Here is a 20775-nt window from a genome sequence, read left to right on the forward strand (position 1 = left end):
GTCTGTGAGGCTCCTGGCTCCACCTTGGCTCCTCCCTCCATCGGTTCCATTATGGGCCTTCATCCTAATGGGTCTGCCCTGGGTCACTCCATGGTTCCTTCCTCCATCGTCTAGTCCCTGACTCCACCCTTCACCATCTCCTCCTTGGTGTCTCCCTCTGTTGGCTCCACAGCCTCCTTCTAATAATATCTCAAAATATTATTGTTTTTACTATATTTTTTTGATCAAAAATGGTGAGCATAAGAGACTACTTTCATTTTGAATGAACACCCCATTTTGAATGTTAGTGTATATTAAAACTATTACATATGTAAATGTACATATGTTGAATCTTTTGTGACAATCAACGTATGTATGTTTTATTATGAGATTAAATCTGGCACATAAAAATAAATGAATGAATGAATATACTATTCAAGATGCTATTCTGAAAGTCTTAAAAACACAGTCCTTAGTAGATCAGCTAAGATTTTTTTTACATGCAATCCTTTAGTAAATCACGGCCTGCATGTATTATATAGATGTTTTGTTGATGAGTGCACTATATGTGGGTGTCTTTGGTCTTCTGTGTTCTTTTGATTTACTTTGCCTTGAATACCTGAATATATTTGCGTGTGAAACGGAAAGCAGCATTTGATCTTTAAAAACAAAAAAGCCTTTGACTTGTCATGGTGGTGCCCTCTGGGATTTTCCTGTGATGTTTATGTACAGAAACCTGAAGCTGTCATGGTCCCTGAGCAGATCGACCTGCCAGAGAACATGTGCTTTTGCTTTTTCTTGTGGGAGAGACCAAATTCTTTTGTCCCCCCGTGACTCATATTTTCATATTTTTTTCTTTCATCTTCAGGTTTCTGGGAGCACCTGCTTGACTTTGACAGGCGAAGTGTTTCTGTAGAACACTTGCTTTGTCCTTCTAATTTTCCAGAATGCACAAATCTTTATATGTGTGTTGTTTAATGTACGTGTAGTGGTAGGCCTATTTGTAAACTATTAAAACACCTTTTGTGTTTTCGCTTGAATATTCTAGGTTAAATGCAATTTCTTGGGCATGCTATCAATTACCACATTAAATAATTTTGACTTTTCTGTAATGTTGTAAAAACAAACTAAATGTTCATGTCCATGTTCATTTCAACATTTACTTTATTATTATTATTATTATTATATATATATTGTAATTCATATTATTTAATGGGCCTGTGCTGATATGAAATAACAATGACTTAAAACTTAAAAATAACATCTAAATTAAGTGGTTGTATTAATGTAAAAAACATTATTTAATATTGCTGAATGCATCTAAATATATTAATTCATACCAACAAAATACATTTTAATGCATTAAATCAAGTAAAAAAACAGCGCTTTAAGATAACAATTGCAATTTACCAATTTTTACAGGGTGTTTACATTTATGTATTTAAAGGGGTAGGTCACACAAAAATTAAATTTCTGTCATTAAGTACTCACTCTCATGTCGTCCCACCTTTGCTTGTCCTTCCTTTTAAGGTACTAAAGACATTGTTAAAACAATCAACATGACTGCAGTTGATAGAATCAATAACAAACCCTGTTAACTTTCGTTTCTTTATCTGTGTTTACCAGAATGGGACCTGGGAGGAATGTTAAAGTGCTGTTTACATGGAGCAAACTATACTGCAATTACTTCTGTAATGCATAATCAAATGTTCATCTGCTAGAAAAGTATTCCCACTTCAAAAGCATGGCTTTATGCTTTGACCCACTTGCCATTGAAAGTGCAATACTGTAAATTGCAGTTAACAACTGAGAGACAAGTCAAAATATTTTTGTGCTAATAGATCTTAGGTTGTATTTAACCCGGGATATTCATGTAGTCCATGAATGTAAGTGTGCCGCTTCTTTGGGTTAGACTGCCACTGTAAATGCTAGAACTCACTCAGAGTGTCCTTGCTTTCTGGTGATGTGTGTGTACGTGTGTCAGCTGGACGACCGGCGAGTGGAACCCGTGTCCGGTGACGTGCGGCGGGGGCCTTCAGGTGAGGAGAGTGGAGTGTATGTCTCACGACTTGGCGGGATCACGAGTGGTTGAGGACTCGCGGTGTGCTGCTTACACTCCCAGACCTCTCAGCCAACAGAACTGTAACATGCAGAAATGCGCTCAATACAGAGTTTCCAGCTGGAGTCAGGTATGTAAACTACATGTAATGCTGTCTGACTGAACCTGCCAGAGTCTTATTTCACACCAAAATCAAAATTATTTAGAAGAAAATTAAGCCTATTTTTGCATTGTGGTACTATTTTGATGACTACTAAAGGATTAGTTCACTTCAGAATGAAAATTTCCTGATAATTTAATCACCCCCTTGTCATCCAAGATGAGTCGAAAAGAATATATATATCATTTTTAACCAGAAATACTGAAAAGGTCACAGCTGATTTAGGCAGAAGTACCGTAACTCCATCTCATTTTGTCCCCCAAGTTCAAAATCATCCAACATCTTGGTTTTACCTTTTTTTGTAAAGGCCGTTTGACTTAGTCTTTATACATTCACTTTGTAAACACTGAATTGGTACTTCCTCCTACGTCACGTGTGACCTTTCCAACATGATTATATAATGTTAAGATAAGATATTTATTTTTCTTTGTCTTTTTTTTTCCTTTTGATTTTTGGGAGAAATTAGAGATCTGTCAGTCTGTAAACTCTTACGAAAGACATTCCTAATATTCCAATGCTTTAAATAGTAATTATATATAATGCAGCAGATTCATGAACTCAAACCTGTTGATGTTTGTGTAGTGTTCTGTGACGTGCGGCTCTGGGAAACAGATGCGAGATGTGGTGTGTGTGGGTTCAGACGGAGCTTCTCTGGAAGACTATGCATGTGGGACTCAACCAGAGCCACCCAAGACACAGGCCTGCGAGATGCCCGTCTGCAGGAGCCCCATTGGCTGGCATATAGGAGACTGGGGCCTGGTGAGCAATAATCCACACCTCATGTACAGACACACCTTTGGAAATGCATGCACCCTCCCTCTTGATTATATAATCATAACCTTCCCTGCTCTCTCCCTCTCTCTAGTGCTCTAAGAGCTGTGGCTCGGGGCTGCGGGAACGGCAGGTGATCTGTTCAGACAGACAGAGGAACATGTACAGGGTAGAGGAGTGCCAGGCCAAACCCAAACCTCCCACCGTTGAGAGATGCAACGCCCAGCCTTGTTACAGGCCTCAGGGTACACAACACCTCTCCACATCCCACATACGCCTCAGCACATTCATTTGAGCCTTTATATGCTCCCCACATTTCCATTCATGGTAACAGCTTTCTTTCACAATAAATGAATGATTTCTGAAGGATCATGTGACTCTGAAGACTGGAGTAATGATGCTGAAAATTCAGCTTTGATCACAGGAATAAATTACACTTTACTATATATTCACATAGAAAACAATAAATTGCAATAATTTTTCACAATATTATTGTTTTTAGTGTATTTTAAATAAATAAATCCAGCCTTAGTGAGCAGAAGAGACTTCCTTCAAAATCATTAAAAAAAACTTAATTACTCAAAACATTTGAGAGCAAGTGTAGATGTACAGAAGTCTAAAGTGCTTAAATGGGTTTGATCCAGATTGTTTATTAAGTATATCTCTCTCTTTCACATTGGTATGAACAGAGGTTCCCAGCATGCAGGACCCGACAGGTCACGATAACACCGTTCAGGGCTTCCTGCCGTACACCCTTGAGGATCCTTCACTAGGTTTGTTTCTGAGCATAGTTGGCCATCTTTCCATCCATACACGACATACTTTTATCTCATTGTAAGGTTAATCTTGGTCTGATCCCGAGTTCAGTTCTTAACCAGCTTAATCAGCTAGACTAGACCAGCATCAAACCAGCATCAACTAGATTAGACCAGCATGGGAATTCATACTTGTTAAAGCTGGTTCTTGTCTGCAGATCCTGCTTAAACCAAAAAAGACTAGTTAATTTAATCTATTTGATCAGAGCCAATAAAACAAATTTGTGATGCACTGTAGTCTGTGAGAGTCAATCCTTTTTGGATTGTTTGACATGTTTAAAATAATTAACAGAATTAATGCAACATCTTTTTTTGCCAAGCAGTTGTTCATAAATGCTGATAATTAACAGTTTATGCCTATTGTTAAAATGTAAAAAAAAAATATGACTCAAATATATTTCAAATATATTTGTCAGGGGTGTGTGTTGCAGAATAAACGATACTAAATCATGTCAATCCTGTCAATCATCTTGCCACAATTAAAATCCTCCACATTTTATTTCATTTCATTTTCTACCATATTGCAGCACGCTGATGTGCCAGATGTGGGTCTTTCATGCGGAGAACTCTCCTCATGTGTTTGCATAATGATACATTTAAAAGTTATGGCCTAACAGATCTTTAAAAAAGTCCACATTGTTGTTGCAGATAAAATATAAAATGGGTAACATTAAAAAAAAATTGGTTAAATTATTAGTCACTCAAACCCCTTTATCTACAATGTTGGTTGTGCGCATCCACCATGTTTGTAGTTTTTAAACACTTTTACTCGTGTTTGTAGTTCTGAACTGAATCCTCCTCCAAAGCACAATGGGTTGTGGGCAATAGAATAGGTTGCGGGAAGTTCGGTCTGGACTCGATCCATTGTGGAGTAATTATGCTCGGCTCCCAGAAGGCCGAGCCAATCAAATTGCCAGGGCGGGCTTTAATCGATGATGGACAGGCTATCTGCGGTTACGTAATCACCCACGTCATCAAAGAGCGCTTGGGTTGAATTGGTTTTCACCAACGATGACTGCAGCTGGAGAAGTAAGATGTTTAGATTCCGCTATCACGTCTGTAATAAAAGAAATCGACAGCGTATTCATTTTAAAAGACGAACAAAGAACCGCAATCAAGGCATTTGTCGATGGGAAAGATGTGTTTGCCGTCCTTCCAACGGGATTCGGCAAAAGTTTAAGTACAAGTTCAACATACGTCACTTACTGCGTTGCTCTGATTGGTTGTAGGTCTATCCAATTGAGTGCAGAGTTTTTACTGGTTCGGTTAAGACATGCCCCATAATTCAAGTGCAATGGAGCAGTATCAGACTCACATTCTGCCTAGAATATGAGTATGACGAAGTCATGCTAAAACAGAACAGGACTATTGACAATATTATTAAATTGTCATAATTATTCATTTTATCCAGAAAAAAAAAATCCACCTAATAGAGGGATCTGTTACGGTAGCTGGTAGAGGGATGAGGCAGATACGGATTTCCACAAGACGAACTATACATTTATTAGACAGAAAGCAGAGATCACCAAACTACACATTAACACAACAGAGAACGGACGAGGAGTGAAGGGAGTGAGTGCAATATATGGGAGTGCTGACAATAGAGTCCAGGTGCAGGTGATGAGTGAAGATGGGGAGCTGACGAGGGAAGTGAGTGCAGGTGTGGAGAACAGGTGGATGATGGGAAATGGAGTCCAGGGGAACACGGGATCTGTAACAGTACCTCCCCCTCCCGGTAGGCGCGTCCTCGCGCCGTAGATGTAACAACCGGGAGGGGGGCGGGCGCCCTGGAGACCTCAAACCGGAGCAGGGGGAGGAGTAGACTGGAGTGGAGGTCTCCAGGGCAGGCTCAAAAGCCATGGCGGGTCAGGAGCAGTGGGCGGCCATGGCGGGTCAGGAGCCGTGGGCGGCCATGGCGGGTCAGGAGCCGTGGGCGGCCATGGCGGGTCAGGAGCCGTGGGCGGCCATGGCGGGTCAGGGGCCGAGGGCGGCCATGGAGGGTCAGGGGCCGAGGGCGGCCATGGAGGGTCAGGGGCCGTGGGCAGCCATGGAGGGTCAGGGGCCGAAGCCATAGAGCAGTTGAGCCCAGGCGGCGCTGAAGGACCGGCGGGAGATGGCGGAACCAGCGGCTCCGCCGACCGAAGCGCAGCCGGGGCTCCAGAAGGCCGCAGTTGAACACAGACGACAGACAACAAAGTGAGCACCAGGGGGAGTGAGGAAGCCAACTGGAAACGAGGGACGGAGCGGAGACGGAGGAGTGCAGTCCAGAGGGGAGGGCAGGCTGACGAGGGACCAAGGTGTGAACGGGGGCAGGATGGAGACTTGTGAGGCTGGAGGACTGATGGGCCATGGTGGAGACGAGGGAGGTTGGAGCCAGAGTGTAGGTAATCGCCCAGAGGTCCGAGGTGGAGATCTGGGCGAGGGGGCTTGAGGTGGAGGTGCAGTGTAAACACAAATGGATGGAGGTGGGAGAGGGAGGCAGGGAGGGAAAATAGTCTTTGCAAAGTTCATAATTGGAGCAGAGGGCTCGGCGGCGGCGGCTGGAGCGGCAGGCTCGGCGGCGGCGGCTGGAGCAGAGGGCTCGTAGGCGGCGGCTGGAGCAGAGGGCTCGTAGGCGGCGGCTGGAGCAGAGGGCTCGTAGGCGGCGGCTGGAGCAGAGGGCTCGTAGGCGGCGGCTGGAGCAGAGGGCTCGTAGGCGGCGGCTGGAGCAGAGGGCTCGTAGGCGGAGACTGGAGAACTTGGCTCGGCGGAGACTGGAGAACTTGGCTCGGCGGAGACTGGAGAACTTGGCTCGGCGGAGACTGGAGGACTTGGCTCGGCGAAGACTGGAGAACTTGGCTCTGTCCAGAAGTCTATAAGCCAGGCCGCATCACTGGGCGGCTTGTGTGAGGCTGGCAGAGGTTTGTGGTCCATACCCTCATACATAATTAAGATTCCCGTAGGGACGGGATCGGGCTCTGGAGATACTGGAGCGGGCTCTGGAGATACTGGAGTGGGCTCTGGAGACACTGGAGCGGGCTCTGGAGACACTGGAGCGGGCTCTGGAGACACTGGAGCGGGCTCTGGAGACACTGGAGCGGGCTCTGGAGACACTGGAGCGGGCTCTGGAGACACTGGAGCGGGCTCTGGAGACACTGGAGCGGGCTCTGAAGACACTGGAGCGGGCTCTGGAGATACTGGAGCGGGCTCTGAAGAGACTGGAGCCGCTTTCTTCCTCCTCCTCCGCTTACTGGGCCCAGTAGGGGAATGTGGGTCCAGCATGGGGCAGGCAGGGAGTTTGCTGGAGGGGTATGCGGAGGAAGACGGAGATTGTCTGACTGGCCCGGCCAACCATGTTTCTGGATGGACTAGAGACAGACACCCATCCTGAACCCAATCAACTACGAATTTGGAGTCATTTAACCATAAAATGGAATTTATAGTTTCACTTAAGGAGAATCTGTAATCAGGTTCACCAAAACGGATGGTGTCATCATCTAGTCCATCCAAAAACAAGGAGATCAAACAAGCTTCAGGCCAGTCAGAAAAAAAAGCGAGCTCAACGAACTCCTCCACATACCTCTCCAGCGAACGACCTACCTGCAGGAGCCCGATTAGGCGATCGCTGGATGACAGGGTGAGAGGCGTTGGAGGAGCTGGAGCCAGGGAGCCGGGGGAAGTCTCCATTTTCTCCTTGTGAAAATCCAACGTTTTTGGGTCCGTTCTTCTGTTACGGTAGCTGGTAGAGGGATGAGGCAGATACGGATTTCCACAAGACGAACTATACATTTATTAGACAGAAAGCAGAGATCACCAAACTACACATTAACACAACAGAGAACGGACGAGGAGTGAAGGGAGTGAGTGCAATATATGGGAGTGCTGACAATAGAGTCCAGGTGCAGGTGATGAGTGAAGATGGGGAGCTGACGAGGGAAGTGAGTGCAGGTGTGGAGAACAGGAGGATGATGGGAAATGGAGTCCAGGGGAACACGGGATCTGTAACAGGATCAATACCACTATTGGTATTAAATTCTGGGACACTGCTATGGTTAATAATGCAGAAGTACATATAATTGGGTGTATAAAACACTAGGTTTTCCCAGCATAATAATTACTACAAAGTATAAACTTGTCTGTCCATTGAACAGATCTGATCAAATATGGTAAGTGTCCTGTAATAAGGTGTTTTAAAGATGGCATAGTGAAGTGACCCATACATTTTATCAGACACTTTCTGTTTTATGAAGAGGCTCTTTGTCTGCAGGAAACATTTAAAAAAATTCTTGCTATTTTTTATTATCTAACACAACAGAAACTCCTCAGAACAATGCAGTCCACAATCCTCATGGCACGACTCTCACTCCTCACTGCAGCCAGACTCACTATGGCTGCTGTCCTGATGGAAGTACACCAGCTAATGGACCACAGCACCAAGGCTGTCCCCAGGACCAAGGCCTATCATCCTGCACATGGAGCAGGTACATACTTATTACAAAGACTAATTGAGATATATTTACATGTCTAAAACAAACAAAACAAATCTGCTGGTTTTGCAATATAATCCCAATCCTTAACAATCCTTACCAAAAATGTAATGCAAATACATATGAACACTTCTCTCAGGTACGGCTGCTGTCATGATGGTGTGACCATAGCCCATGGCCCCAACAAGGTGGGCTGTCCAGATTCCTGGCCTAACGGGTCTCCAGCAGTGAGTGTTCCATTTCCTGTTATCACATTGAGCTGGAATGATCCAGAACAGTGTTCCACAAGCTATGTTCCTGTCTAGTTTTTGCCCGTTCCATTTTGCTTCCATTTAGCAGGTGTACTAAGAAGTACTCTTGCAACAGAAAGAACAATCAGACAAGATTGAGGAACAGTAAAACAGAGCAGGTCTGATGAACAAAGAGACTTTATAGGTTCATAAAAACTAATTTCACAAATTAACTAACGCTAAACATACTAACTAAATGACACAACCCTGTTTCTGATATACATATTTTTAAGATGTTGTTATCCCAGCATTCCCCAGACAAGGTGCATCCATGCCTATTTTTCCCAACATCTATCTCCCAGTGAATGACACTTACTGGCGGTTAAACATGCACTCGAGACACGAGGATTCGATAAACTACAGCAGACACATTCAGCACTAGACTCATGGGTTGGACTCTATGGAGGGAGAGTGGGAGCCTGAACAACGGACTGAGGACCTTGGCAATAGGGACCCAGTGAACCGTCATGCCAGCTTCTGAGATTATTAGCAGGTCTTTGTTGGAGAGCCACACAGATTGTTCACTTTCCCCTTGTGGCTCCACTTGGCCATCAGTGAGGAGCCAATGCAGTTGCTCTCGGCCCCAAAGTCCACAAGGACAGAGCAGTTGTAAAAGGATTGCCCCCACTGTACGGAGGCAGGGAAGAACGTGTGGACATCACAAAGGATTTTATGATTGGAGTTATACTCCGTAACTCCTGGTCCTGGTCACAGGATCAGAATTAGGAGGGAATGAGGAGGACCCGTTGTCGCCAAGAGGCCCATGATAAGCAATTGCAGCAACACAAAGCCAGTCATCCTGATGGCAAGATCTTTCGGATCAGGGCTGAATGGCTGATTTTGAGCAGAGTTTAGCTCCGGTCCCAATTAAAAACACCTGAATGAGCTAATCAAGGTCTCCATGGTCAAACTTCAAGGCAAGTAAACTCTGCAGGAAGGTGGCTCTTCAGAAGCAGGATTGGAAACCCCTGCTCCAGATTATCATATTGCGTCAAAAGGTCAAAGGTGTAAACCTCCTCCAGAATGTCATCTGCAGGACCATATAGGAAGGGGTCCCAATGATCTGCAAAATCCCACCCTCAGGAAACCATCAGGGTGTAAATTGAGTGGAGTAATGCCAAACTGTACACTCCCCCTTTTGGACTGAAACTATACTATATTCATCAATTGAACAACTGGGATCATATCTGCAGAGAACATTTTGGAGGCAGTACAGCAAGGGAACATGACTTCCCAGACGGGCATGGCCCATGAGCGGGGTGATGACATATGTCTTTGGAAGAGAAGTGGCTGGAAGAAAGTGGCTTTAAAGAAAGCAAGCAGCTTGACTGTATGCCAAACAGATCAACTTGGGGCACCTTCTAGCTCAGAGCAGGGCAACCAAAAAAACAACATCTACCCCTTAAGATGGTCTCAAAGATGTTCTCACCACATTATATTGAACCCTTCAAGTTCATGAAAAGATTGGACTACTGATTTTCGATGTCCAACAGTCTGTGAGTGAGCTTAGTTTTTCAACAGACTCTTCACTTCCTACTTGTGTCCCTCGAGGTCTTGCCCTTTCTGGCTGGAATTATTCTTGGTGGTCCGGTGCACATGTTCTGGAGGTTGATGCCTGTCCGCTGTTTGGGGATTTTGAGGAAATATGTGATGTTCTCTTGACAGTCCTGCTCGTAGATTGCGTTATCTAGAAATTTGAGTTTCTAAGATCTGTCTAGTGATTTCGTTTTAATTTAGGAAAGCTAATTGCCACTACTTTTTTGGATCTTTTGTTTGGAACTGCGAGTTACTTTTGTTAACTGGTTACATTTATTATTGAGACTTTATGATCTGCTGTTTGCATTTGTACACCGTACACCCTCTGAAAAATACTCCCTAATGTCTGTCTCTGTCTTTGTCTTTCTGTTTTTTTGTTTTATTTTGTTTTGTTTTTTCTTGTATTTTATCTATAAAGTCAGATACCATACCATCTGAACCCACAGAGTGCCAAACATCCACCTACGGTTGCTGCTTTGATGGTGTGACGGCAGCTGGTGGTGCTCACGGGGAGGGGTGCTCCAACCCCCACAGCAATAGTAAGTCACAGTATAGACAGTGATCATCTTTTTTCCCAATACTTTTGTTAGTTGTTTTATTTTCAAATGTAGTTGTTGTCCTCGCTGAAGAATAATGTTTCACAATGTGTCAAAATTAGCTTAAATTGATTTTGAATATTACATTAATAAGTACTAGTTATGGTTTTCAACTGCTTCAGAAGTGGTGTAATGCATGTATTGTTGAGAATATCCCTGTTTGAATATTGATATTTTGAGCAAAATGTGTTGGGGAAGAGATAGACTGTGTTGTAGTCATAGGTGTAATTTGCGGGTGGGGCAGGTGGGACCCTCCACTTTGTCCCCACTCACTCACTGAAAGCTGTTGTGCAAACCCAGGTACGCACCAGGGTACCGAACCCGAGACTACCTGAAGGAGGTGGTGTAAATTTGGTTGCACTCGAACTGTGGCGCAGTTCATGTGAATATGAAAGCAACACGGACTCGGATGCGCCCTTGTTCAGGAAGTAAAGTAATCTGCGCATGCGTTTTAGCTGATTACAGTGTATTTGCGCTTTGCGAGTGCAATCAGAGCACCAAATGAATGGCATTCGGCTGTTTCCTCAAAATAGTCAGTTTGAAAGCCATCTACATGCGACACACATACAGTAAACACAAGTGTTGTTTACTCTGCTGGCCATAATAGTACCAAATTAACAAAAAAACTCGATTCACTGACCCACGTTCTGTTTTCTATAATGTGCCGTGCGCGTTTGTGATGACGTAAGATGAAGGCAAACGCACCAGGGTTCGATAGAATCAAGTTTAGTGTGAAACCAGAACAACGCTGCAGGGGGCACCGCGAATAATCGTGCCTGGGCTCGGACCGCAGCAAACGAGCCCAGTGAAAAAGGTGAGCGCTTCAATCTCAGTCCTGGCTTAATGGTTAGACGGTCAGACGTGTCCCTGCTCTTGATATACAATCAGTGATGAACATTCATGAACTGCAGATTAAAATCCAGAACCTCTGACACGCTCAATAAAAATTCTACCACCAGACTTAAGACACACGAATGTTAAATGTGGTTCTATGTATTTTTTCACTGATTTAAAGACTCTAGGGCAGTGGTCTCAAATTCAATTCCTGGAGGGCCACAGCTCTGCACAGTTTAACTCCAACCAGCTCCAACTCACCTGCTTGGAAGTTTCTAGTAATCCTGAAGACCTTGATTAGCTGGATCAGGTGTGTTTGATTAGGGTTGGAGCAAAACTGTGCAGAGCTGTGGCCCTCCAGGAATTGAGTTTGAGACCACTGCTCTAGGGACTAACAATATATTGGATTACAATAGATGTAAGGATGAAACTATCACATTAAACATGAGTTCTATGTGATAAATTAACTCAATTTACTATTGATACCCCCTTCCCCCCACACACACTCCTGTCCCACCCACTTTTTAAAACAAAGTCACACCAATGGTTGTAGTCAAGACCGGCTCATTTGAGTCTGAGAAGAAGGATGAGTCCGAAAGGATAATATGAGCAAGACACTGAAATACTCAAGGCCAAGGAACTCTTCTGGTCTTGATTTGGACTTGAATGACCTGGTCTCAACAACACTGCTGTTTGAGGAAAGTTGCTGACCTATTGAATGTTTTAGAACAGATTATTGTCATATTGCATATTGTCTCTTACCCCTCTGCCCCTCAGCACAGCGTTCTCTGTCTTGTGACCTACCCCATGCGGTCGGGCCATGCGATCAGTGGACGTCCCGTTACTACTATGACCGCTCTGCCTCACGCTGCATGCACTTCTGGTATGGCGGCTGCCATGGGAACAGCAACAACTTCGCCTCGGAGGAGGAATGCCAGAAGATGTGCCTGAGATCGGACCTAAGCCAGCGGGACCAGGCGCATATCTTACAGCACGGTGAACGTCACTTCCCTGCACGTGTCCATCTCAGTTCTAGTGGTGCGATCCACGCGCACCGGGCTCACCGGCTGGCTGCCAGTGCCATGCAGCAGAGCAGCCCCGCCGCCAGGTAAGATTATCCAACTTGCCCTGGATCGCTCTCCTCCTCTCCCAGGCTAAATCCCAAGCCCCTGCAAGTTCTCTTCTGCTGTCTGCCCTTCACGCCCTGCTGGAGAGCCAAGAGAGGAGCCCACGGGACATGCACAGAGCCTTACATAGGCGTGTTAATTGCATATGCTTTTTACATGCACAAAGGTAGTGATGGTGAGCATTGCTTCACTAACAGACCGCAACATATGTACACACAGGATCCAAAATTAACTTTTTACCTCATCTGACAATGGGGAGTAAAAATATATCTATTTTTGATGGCCATGAAGCTGAATTTTTTTATGAAAAATTGATTTTGTCCTCAATTGTTTCACATGCAACATCACATACAAGCTACTCTCTAGAAAATGCTGGGTTAAAAACAACCCAAGTTGGGTTAAAAATGTTCAAACCCAGCGATTGGGTTAAATGTTTGTCCAACCTGCTGGGCAGTTTTATTTAACTCCACTATTGTTTAAAAATGACCATATTGCTCGCTTAAAATGAACCCAAAGTACGTTGGAAATGAACATGTATTAATAAGTTTAATGAATAATAATTAAACAATAAGCATTTATTAAATTACTTATTAATAAATGTTCACCTTTTGATTAATATTGTTGCCTCTAGTAATTATGTGTCTGATTTTTAATTTCCAACCTATTGTGGGTTCATTTTAATCCAACCATACAGTCATTTTTAAACAATAGTTGAGTTAAATGAAACTACCCAGCACGTTGGGCAAACATTTAGCCCAACCGCTGGGTTAAAACAACCCAATCGCTGGGTTTGTCCATTCTCAACTCAGCTTGGGTTGTTTTTAACCCAGCAATTTTTAGTGTATAGATTGGTCTCTCAATAAAAAGAACTTACAGGCATATTTTAGTTTTGGTGGCTTAATGTGAGGAATATTCCACATATGTGGCATCATTTGGAGTACTGGAGAAAAAGAAAAACTTGAAGCATCCTAGATAAACGTATGACAATAAAATGTCAATGTTTGTATGTCTTTGATTGGAATTGCTCGCAATCAGTGAGTATTATACTATCATTCATAAAGTTTGACTTAAACAGGTATGATGTTAAGTTCCTAAAAAGGTTATTGGCTAACTAGCAAGTTTTTGTTCCTCACCAGAGTTAATTTTAGACCCTGTGTACACACTCGTAACACGTTATCTTGCAGTTCTAATGCAGTGTAATGTCATTTGATTTATTATGACTTGCCTCACGCTTCTTAATCATACTAATCAACATACACTCTCACACACACCCTGCAGAAGTGTACACCCCTCGCTGCGACGTGTTGGACATTGCTGTGCTTTTGGGACTGGTTTATTTGCCCTGACGCAGACTGTTAACCTCCTTTCTCTGTTGCTTTTAGTGTTGTTTAGTTAGGTTTAGTTTTCCTCCCATCCCCAGGTCTGTGTGTGGTACATGATTTCATTACAGTATGACTAATAAAACCTGCTGAGGGTCCCAGTCATCCCTGACTATCTCTGTGTGTCTCTCCCAAGTCCTTACAATGAAGCTGTAGGATGATTCAGGTGGACTGTGAACATGTGAAACAGAATGTTGTAGAGAAGATCACCTCATCTTTAAGGCCTGATATACTCACGGTGATTTCGTTTAAAGTATATCGGGGCCTTTATGCTTGCTGTGATTTTGCTGTGTGTCCATGGATCAACACCCTTGTTGGTTCTGGAACAAAATACCAATCAACCAATCAGATTTGGGGCTGATGTTGAGGCCTGATCTACATGCTCCCCTCTGAATGTTCCAGAGCCATCAATACATGTTGAACTGTTGACTGCATTTTCCCCTCATCCTAATACTAACACCAAGTCCGAAATATAGTAAAGCATCATGTAATAAATTACATTTCTTCCATGGTACTTCTGGTAGGCAGCACTATTGCTTTGACAAAGGCTGTTGGTGAAGTGGTCAAATGGTTCAAACAATCACTTTAAGGAAGTAATTTTTTGTTTTTGTTTCTGACTATATAAAAACTTGATGCAACTTACTAAAGACTTTACCCAGGCTTCAAAACCTTAATTTCCTCTTCTGTTTGTCATTGGGAATTATTCCTAATGTATTTTTATTCCTTTTTAAGCATACAACAGTAAGCAAAATGAAACAAAGCACAAAGATGCAATATTGGATTAATGTTTTGTCACAAAAAACAAAAATTCTTTTTGCTGTCTCTTGGTCTGAGTTACTGAAAAGGACAGAAGATTCAGGGTCAGTTTACACGACACTGTTTTCAACTAAAAATGGAAACCATTCATTTACACAACTACAGCATTTTGGGGGCCTGAAACCAAACTTAAAAAGGGTTTCAAAGTGCAGGTTTTTGAAAACAATACAGTTATCGGCTCTGTGTAAACTACAAATACACAAATGTTGTCTTCTGTATGCAAAAAAGCAAAGGAATCACTTTTCCATTTTGTACATCTTTGTCGTGTAAACGTACCCTTCACTGATGACACTTACAGACATGCTGATCTGAGAGATAGTAATGGAGTGCTGCAGCGGTGATGTGTTTTCATAGACCAACTCAAACGTTCGCATCACGCTGGTTCCCTCAACAGAAACCAGTAGTATTTTTCCATTGCCTTTGAAATATTGCAGAACAAAAGCTCTGTGATAAACAAAAGTTTATGATTTTTACACACTTTGTTCAACATGACAATCTTCACAAATGAAAACAGCTTTTATGAATTTTAACAGCTTTTATGAATTTTGAAGCCTAAATACAATCACTAGAAGTAAAAAGCTAAACATAAAATGAACTACGCTTGTTTGCATGACTTCAACATCATACCATTAAAGGGTTAGTTCACCCAAAAATGAAAATAATATCATTAATTACTCACCCTCATGTCGTTCCACACCTGTTAGACCTTCGTTCATCTTCAGAACACAAATTAAGATATTTTTGATGAAATCCGATGGCTCAGTGAGGCCTGCATAGCCAGCAATGACATTTCCTCTCTCAAGATCCATTAATGTACTAAAAACATATTTAAATCAGTTCATGTGAGTACAGTGGTTCAATATTAATATTATAAAGCCATGAGAATATTTTTGGTGCGGCAAAAAAAACAAAATAAGGACTTATTTAGTGATGGCTGATTTCAAAACACTGCTTCAGGAAGCTTCGGAGTGTTATGAATCTTTTGTGTCGAATCATGATTCGGATCGCGTGTCAAACCGCCAAACTGCTGAAATCACGTGACTTTGGTGCTCCGAACCGCTGATTCGACACAAAAGATTCATAACGCTCCGAATCTTCCTGAAGCAGTGTTTTGAAATCGGCCATCACTATATAAGTCGTTATTTAGTTTTTTTGCCGCACCAAAAATATTCTCGTCGCTTTATAATATTTTTTTTTGTTAATATGTTAATTTGTTTATATTTTATTATGTTAATATGTTTTGTCATGTTTTTAGTACATTAATGGATCTTGAGAGAGGAAATGTCATTGCTGGCTATACAGGCCTCACTGATCAAAAATATCTTAATTTGTGTTCTGAAGATGAACGAAGGATTTACGGGTGTGGAACGACATGAGGGTGAAATTCCTAAGAGTTTGAGTTATAATAGTTTGCAAGAGCACAATAAACATAAAAAGCTGCTAGTGAGTAGATGAGTTTATCTGTTCAGTGTGATGATGTGTAATGTCCCCATCAACCTCTGCAGTGTCATTCAGACACTTGTTAGGAAGCGCGTTTTTCAAGACAAATAAAAGCTTTAGAAAATCACACAGGGGTCTTACTGATGTATTTTTTGTCTTGGAATAAAACATGAAAACATCTCGAGTTTGTGTTCGCCACAGACCTTATTTCAGGAATTTAACCAAAAACCTGTTCAAAAAACCCCATTGATTTCAGGGCGATGGAACCACAAGTGCTAAAATTCCACTTGTTTGTGGGTTTTAACCCACTGAAGTACGTCATTCCTGCAGCACTCTATGGTTGGTCCATAAGGAAATGGTTAACTTTTAGGTTTGATCCTTTCTGTCTGAATATGTTAGCCTCTTCCTGTGGTCTCTTTTGATTGAATTGTCAGCATGTTGGGCTGGTGTTGTTCTTTGGGATCCTGTATTCCAGCTGTAGCCCGGTCGAGGCGGATCTTTATGCTTGCTGTGGTGACTGTTCCCAATAGTACAGCATAAAGTCATATGTGATCTCTTCTTCCTCCCTTTCTGTCTTTCTTTCTTTCTTTCTGCATGTCTGTCTGTCTCTACCCCATCTCTTCTGTCCCTCCATTCTCTGTTTCTGTGTCTGTTTCCTCTTTCTCTCCGTACTCCTTTACTTCAGCTGGACAGCTGTAGGTGTGAGTATAGACAAGTCGGATCCCTCCACGGTGGAGGGGCTGGTTGGTCAGCAGGTAGTGTTGCCCTGCAGGGTGACCCCACGGCCCTCCTCCACTGTGCTTGTGGAGTGGAGACGCGACGGTGACCCTGTTGACCCCTCCAGGTGAGTACCTGCAGCATTTATATCCTTCTATACTCTATGGAATATATATAGGCTTCTGTCAGTGCTTCATATATAGAACCTTTCCCATCATGGGACCATTTCAGAGATTTAGTTTTAATTAATTACATTTGTTTTAATTCTTTTTATTTTTATTGAATTTTATTAATTAAGCAGGTTGTAAACACTTTATGACTTGGAAAAAACTGAAACAACCTGCTAAACAAAAGTATTATGTAATCATTCAAGACATTTCTGGCTAAATAGAACCTTTTTTTGCCATAAAATTGAGTCAAGAACCCCAAAATCTTTTTTAAGAGTGTATACTTGGTGTATGATATGAATGTCATATTCAGTGTTCGGTAGTAATTGATTACATTTAATCTAGATTATATATTCAGATTCCAAAAATTATATGGTTCACTCAAAAATGAAAATTCTGTCATTAATTACATGAGGGTGCTCATGTCATTCCAAACGCCTAAGACCTTTGTTTATCTTCAGAAAACACATATTGAGATTTTAATAATTATCTGAGAGATTTCTGTCCCTCCATTGACAGCCTACACAACTACCACTTTCAAGCCACAGAAAGGCAGTAAAGACATCATGTTGTAATTTAGATATATTTAGAAATGTAAGAAAAATATGTAATTTAGAAAAATGCAGTTTTACAGATGCTAGAAATGTGGCTTTCAAATGAAAGATGGCAAAGAGCACACCTCCTGGGCACTCTCTGTCATGATGAATCACAGGAAGCAAATGCAAGTTACGAGGTTTATTCAGAGAGAAAACGGAGAGAGACACAAACAGTCAATGAATGGTGCAGGCTTCCAGTGATGCAGGGACTGAGCTGTCACAACACAGAGCACACGACAAGAAGGAAACAATGTATCTGTGAACCGTGACAGTACCCCTCCTCCTAGGAACGCCTCCTGGCGTTCCCCGACTCCCTTACCTGTCGATTGTAATCATCGATAAGGGTGTGATCCAGGATGTCTCTGGCAGGAACCCAACTCCTCTCCTCCGGACCGTAACCTTCCCAGTCCACCAAGTACTGAAATCCACGTCCCCTCCGCCTTGAGTCCAGAATACGAAGGTTCCCCGTCTACGAGTCGCGGCGGTGGGGGAACCGGAGCAGGCGGATTAATATCGGAATGAAAAACGGGTTTGATCTTGGATACATGGAAGGCGGGATGAACTCTCCTGTACGCTGGAGGAAGTTTGAGGCGGACTGCCACCGGACTAATGATCTTGGTGACAGTAAACGGACCAATAAATTTGGGAGCAAGCTTATTAGAGACGGATCGGAGAGGAATGTTCTTAGTTGAAAGCCACACTTTTTGACCAACGACGTATACGGGAGGCCTTGACCGGTGGCGATCGGCCTTGGCCTTGGTGCGCTCCCTCACTTGGAGAAGAGTCTCTCGGGCTCTCGTCCAAGTGCGGTGACACCTCTGGACAAAGGCGTGAGCAGAGGGGACCGCGACTTCGGATTCCAGACTAGGAAAAATAGGTGGCTGGTAACCTACGCTACACTCAAACGGAGATAGGCCCGTGGACGACACTGGTAAAGTATTGTGTGCGTACTCCACCATCGAAAGTTGCTGACTCCAGGAGGAAGGATTCTTAGAGACCAGACATCGCAACGTTCGCTCCAAATCTTGATTGGCTCTCTCAGTCTGGCCATTGCTCTGGGGGTGAAACCCTGAGGACAAACTAACCGTCGCCCCCAGCAATCTACAAAACTCCTGCCAAAATCTGTACACAAACTGGGGACCTCTGTCAGAAACCACGTCTATCGGGAGGCCATGAAGCCGAAAGATGTGGTCAATGACTGTAACCGCTGTCTCCTTGGCTGATGGTAATTTGGGCAAGGGTATGAAATGAGCCGCCTTCGAGAATCGGTCCACTACGGTCAAAACAACCGTGTACCCTTGGGAGGGTGGGAGGGCGGTGATAAAATCTAGCGAAATATGTGACCAGGGTCTCGAAGGGACTGACAGCAGTTGAAGCAACCCATCCGGGGAACGATTGGAAGTCTTACCAACGGCACAGGCTGAGAAAGCCAATACAAAATCGCGGACGTCCCGAGCCATGAGAGGCCACCAGAATCGTTGCTTGACTAAAAATTTAGTTCGACTGACTCCTGGATGACACGCTACGTTGGAGCAATGACCCCATTGAATGACCACGGACCGTAGTTGCTCCGGCACGAATAAGCGGTTCGGTGGACACTCGGGCGGAGGCGTAACCCCTTCTAGAGCCGACTTGACTCTCGATTCGATCTCCCATGTGAGAGTGGAGACCACTAACGTCTCAGGTAAAATACACTCGGGAGTAGACGGGCGTTCGGAATGATCAAAAATACGAGACAAAGAGTCAGGTTTGATGTTCTTAGAACCCGGGCGGTACGAGAGAGTAAAATCAAAACGTCCGAAAAAAAGTGCCCACCGAGCCTGCCTGGAGTTCAACCTTTTGGCAGTTCTGATATATTCTAAATTCTTGTGGTCGGTCCATACAATGAAAGGCACCCCAGAACCCTCCAACCAGTGGCGCCATTCCTCCAAAGCCAACTTGACTGCCAGCAAGTCCCTATTGTTGTAGTTGCGTTCGGCGGGAGACAATCGATGAGAAAAAACGCGCACGGGTGCATCTTATCGTCTGCGGAAGAACGCTGGGATAACACTGCACCTACCCCCACCTCTGATGCGTCGACCTCTACCACAAACTGCCGTGATGGATCAGGGGCAACAAGAATGGGGGCTGAAACGAAGCAGGCCTTCAGTTTGGCAAACGCAGCCTTGGCTGTGTCTGACCACCTGAACGTAGTTTTGGGAGAGGTCAAGGCAATCAGAGGTGAGGCTAGTTGGCTGAAGTTGCGAATGAACCACCGGTAAAAATTGGCGAACCCCAGAAACCTCTGTAGGGCTTTACGGGAATCTGGACTTGGCCAATCCACCACAGCCTTAACCTTCTCAGGATCCATGCGTACTCCCTCAGTCGACACGATGTACCCTAAGAAAGGAACAGACTGTGCATGAAAAACGCATTTCTCCGCCTTGACAAAAAGCCCATTCACTAGCAACCTCTGAAGCACTCGTCGAACGTGCTGAACATGCTCCCGGAGAGATGAGGAAAAAATCAATATGTCGTCCAGGTAGACATATATGAACTGATCAACCATATCTCTCAGCACGTCATTAACGAGTGCCTGGAAGACCGCTGGGGAGTTGGAAAGCCCGAACGGCATAACCAAGTATTCAAAGTGCCCCCTAGGGGTGTTAAAAGCGGTCTTCCATTCATCCCCCTTCCTGATGCGAACCAAATGATAAGCATTTCTTAAATCCAATTTTGTGAAAACGGACGCTCCCTGCAACCTCTCGAAAGCTGAAGACATTAACGGCAAAGGATAGGTATTCTTTACCGTAATGTTGTTCAACCCCCGGTAGTCAATACAAGGTCGCAGGGACCCGTCCTTCTTCCCCACAAAAAAGAACCCCGCCCCCGCTGGAGAAGAGGAAGGGCGGATGAACCCGGCTGCTAGTGAATCAGAAATATATTTCTCCATAGCCTCCCTTTCAGGAACCGAAAGTGAATATAACTTGCCTTTAGGTGGAGACTTTCCTGGCAATAAGTCTATAGCACAGTCGTAGGGACGATGCG

At 43.8% G+C, this 20775-nt stretch overlaps 1 protein-coding gene across 2 annotated transcripts in view; it reads left to right on the forward strand.

Moving 5' to 3' along the window:
- paplna (papilin a, proteoglycan-like sulfated glycoprotein) overlaps positions 1 to 20775 on the forward strand; it is a 52019-nt gene that overhangs the window by 22912 nt on the left and 8332 nt on the right. For both annotated transcript variants that reach the window (XM_067366502.1, XM_067366503.1), the window contains exons 13-21: positions 1964 to 2168; positions 2781 to 2957; positions 3064 to 3214; positions 3659 to 3742; positions 8079 to 8244; positions 8390 to 8477; positions 10495 to 10615; positions 12284 to 12614; positions 16954 to 17112. In XM_067366502.1, the coding sequence (XP_067222603.1) occupies positions 1964 to 2168; positions 2781 to 2957; positions 3064 to 3214; positions 3659 to 3742; positions 8079 to 8244; positions 8390 to 8477; positions 10495 to 10615; positions 12284 to 12614; positions 16954 to 17112 (1482 nt within the window). The remainder of the gene's footprint in view (positions 1 to 1963; positions 2169 to 2780; positions 2958 to 3063; positions 3215 to 3658; positions 3743 to 8078; positions 8245 to 8389; positions 8478 to 10494; positions 10616 to 12283; positions 12615 to 16953; positions 17113 to 20775) is intronic.

This window comes from Chanodichthys erythropterus, chromosome 18, assembly GCF_024489055.1.
Source record: "Chanodichthys erythropterus isolate Z2021 chromosome 18, ASM2448905v1, whole genome shotgun sequence".
NCBI lineage: Eukaryota > Metazoa > Chordata > Actinopteri > Cypriniformes > Xenocyprididae > Chanodichthys > Chanodichthys erythropterus.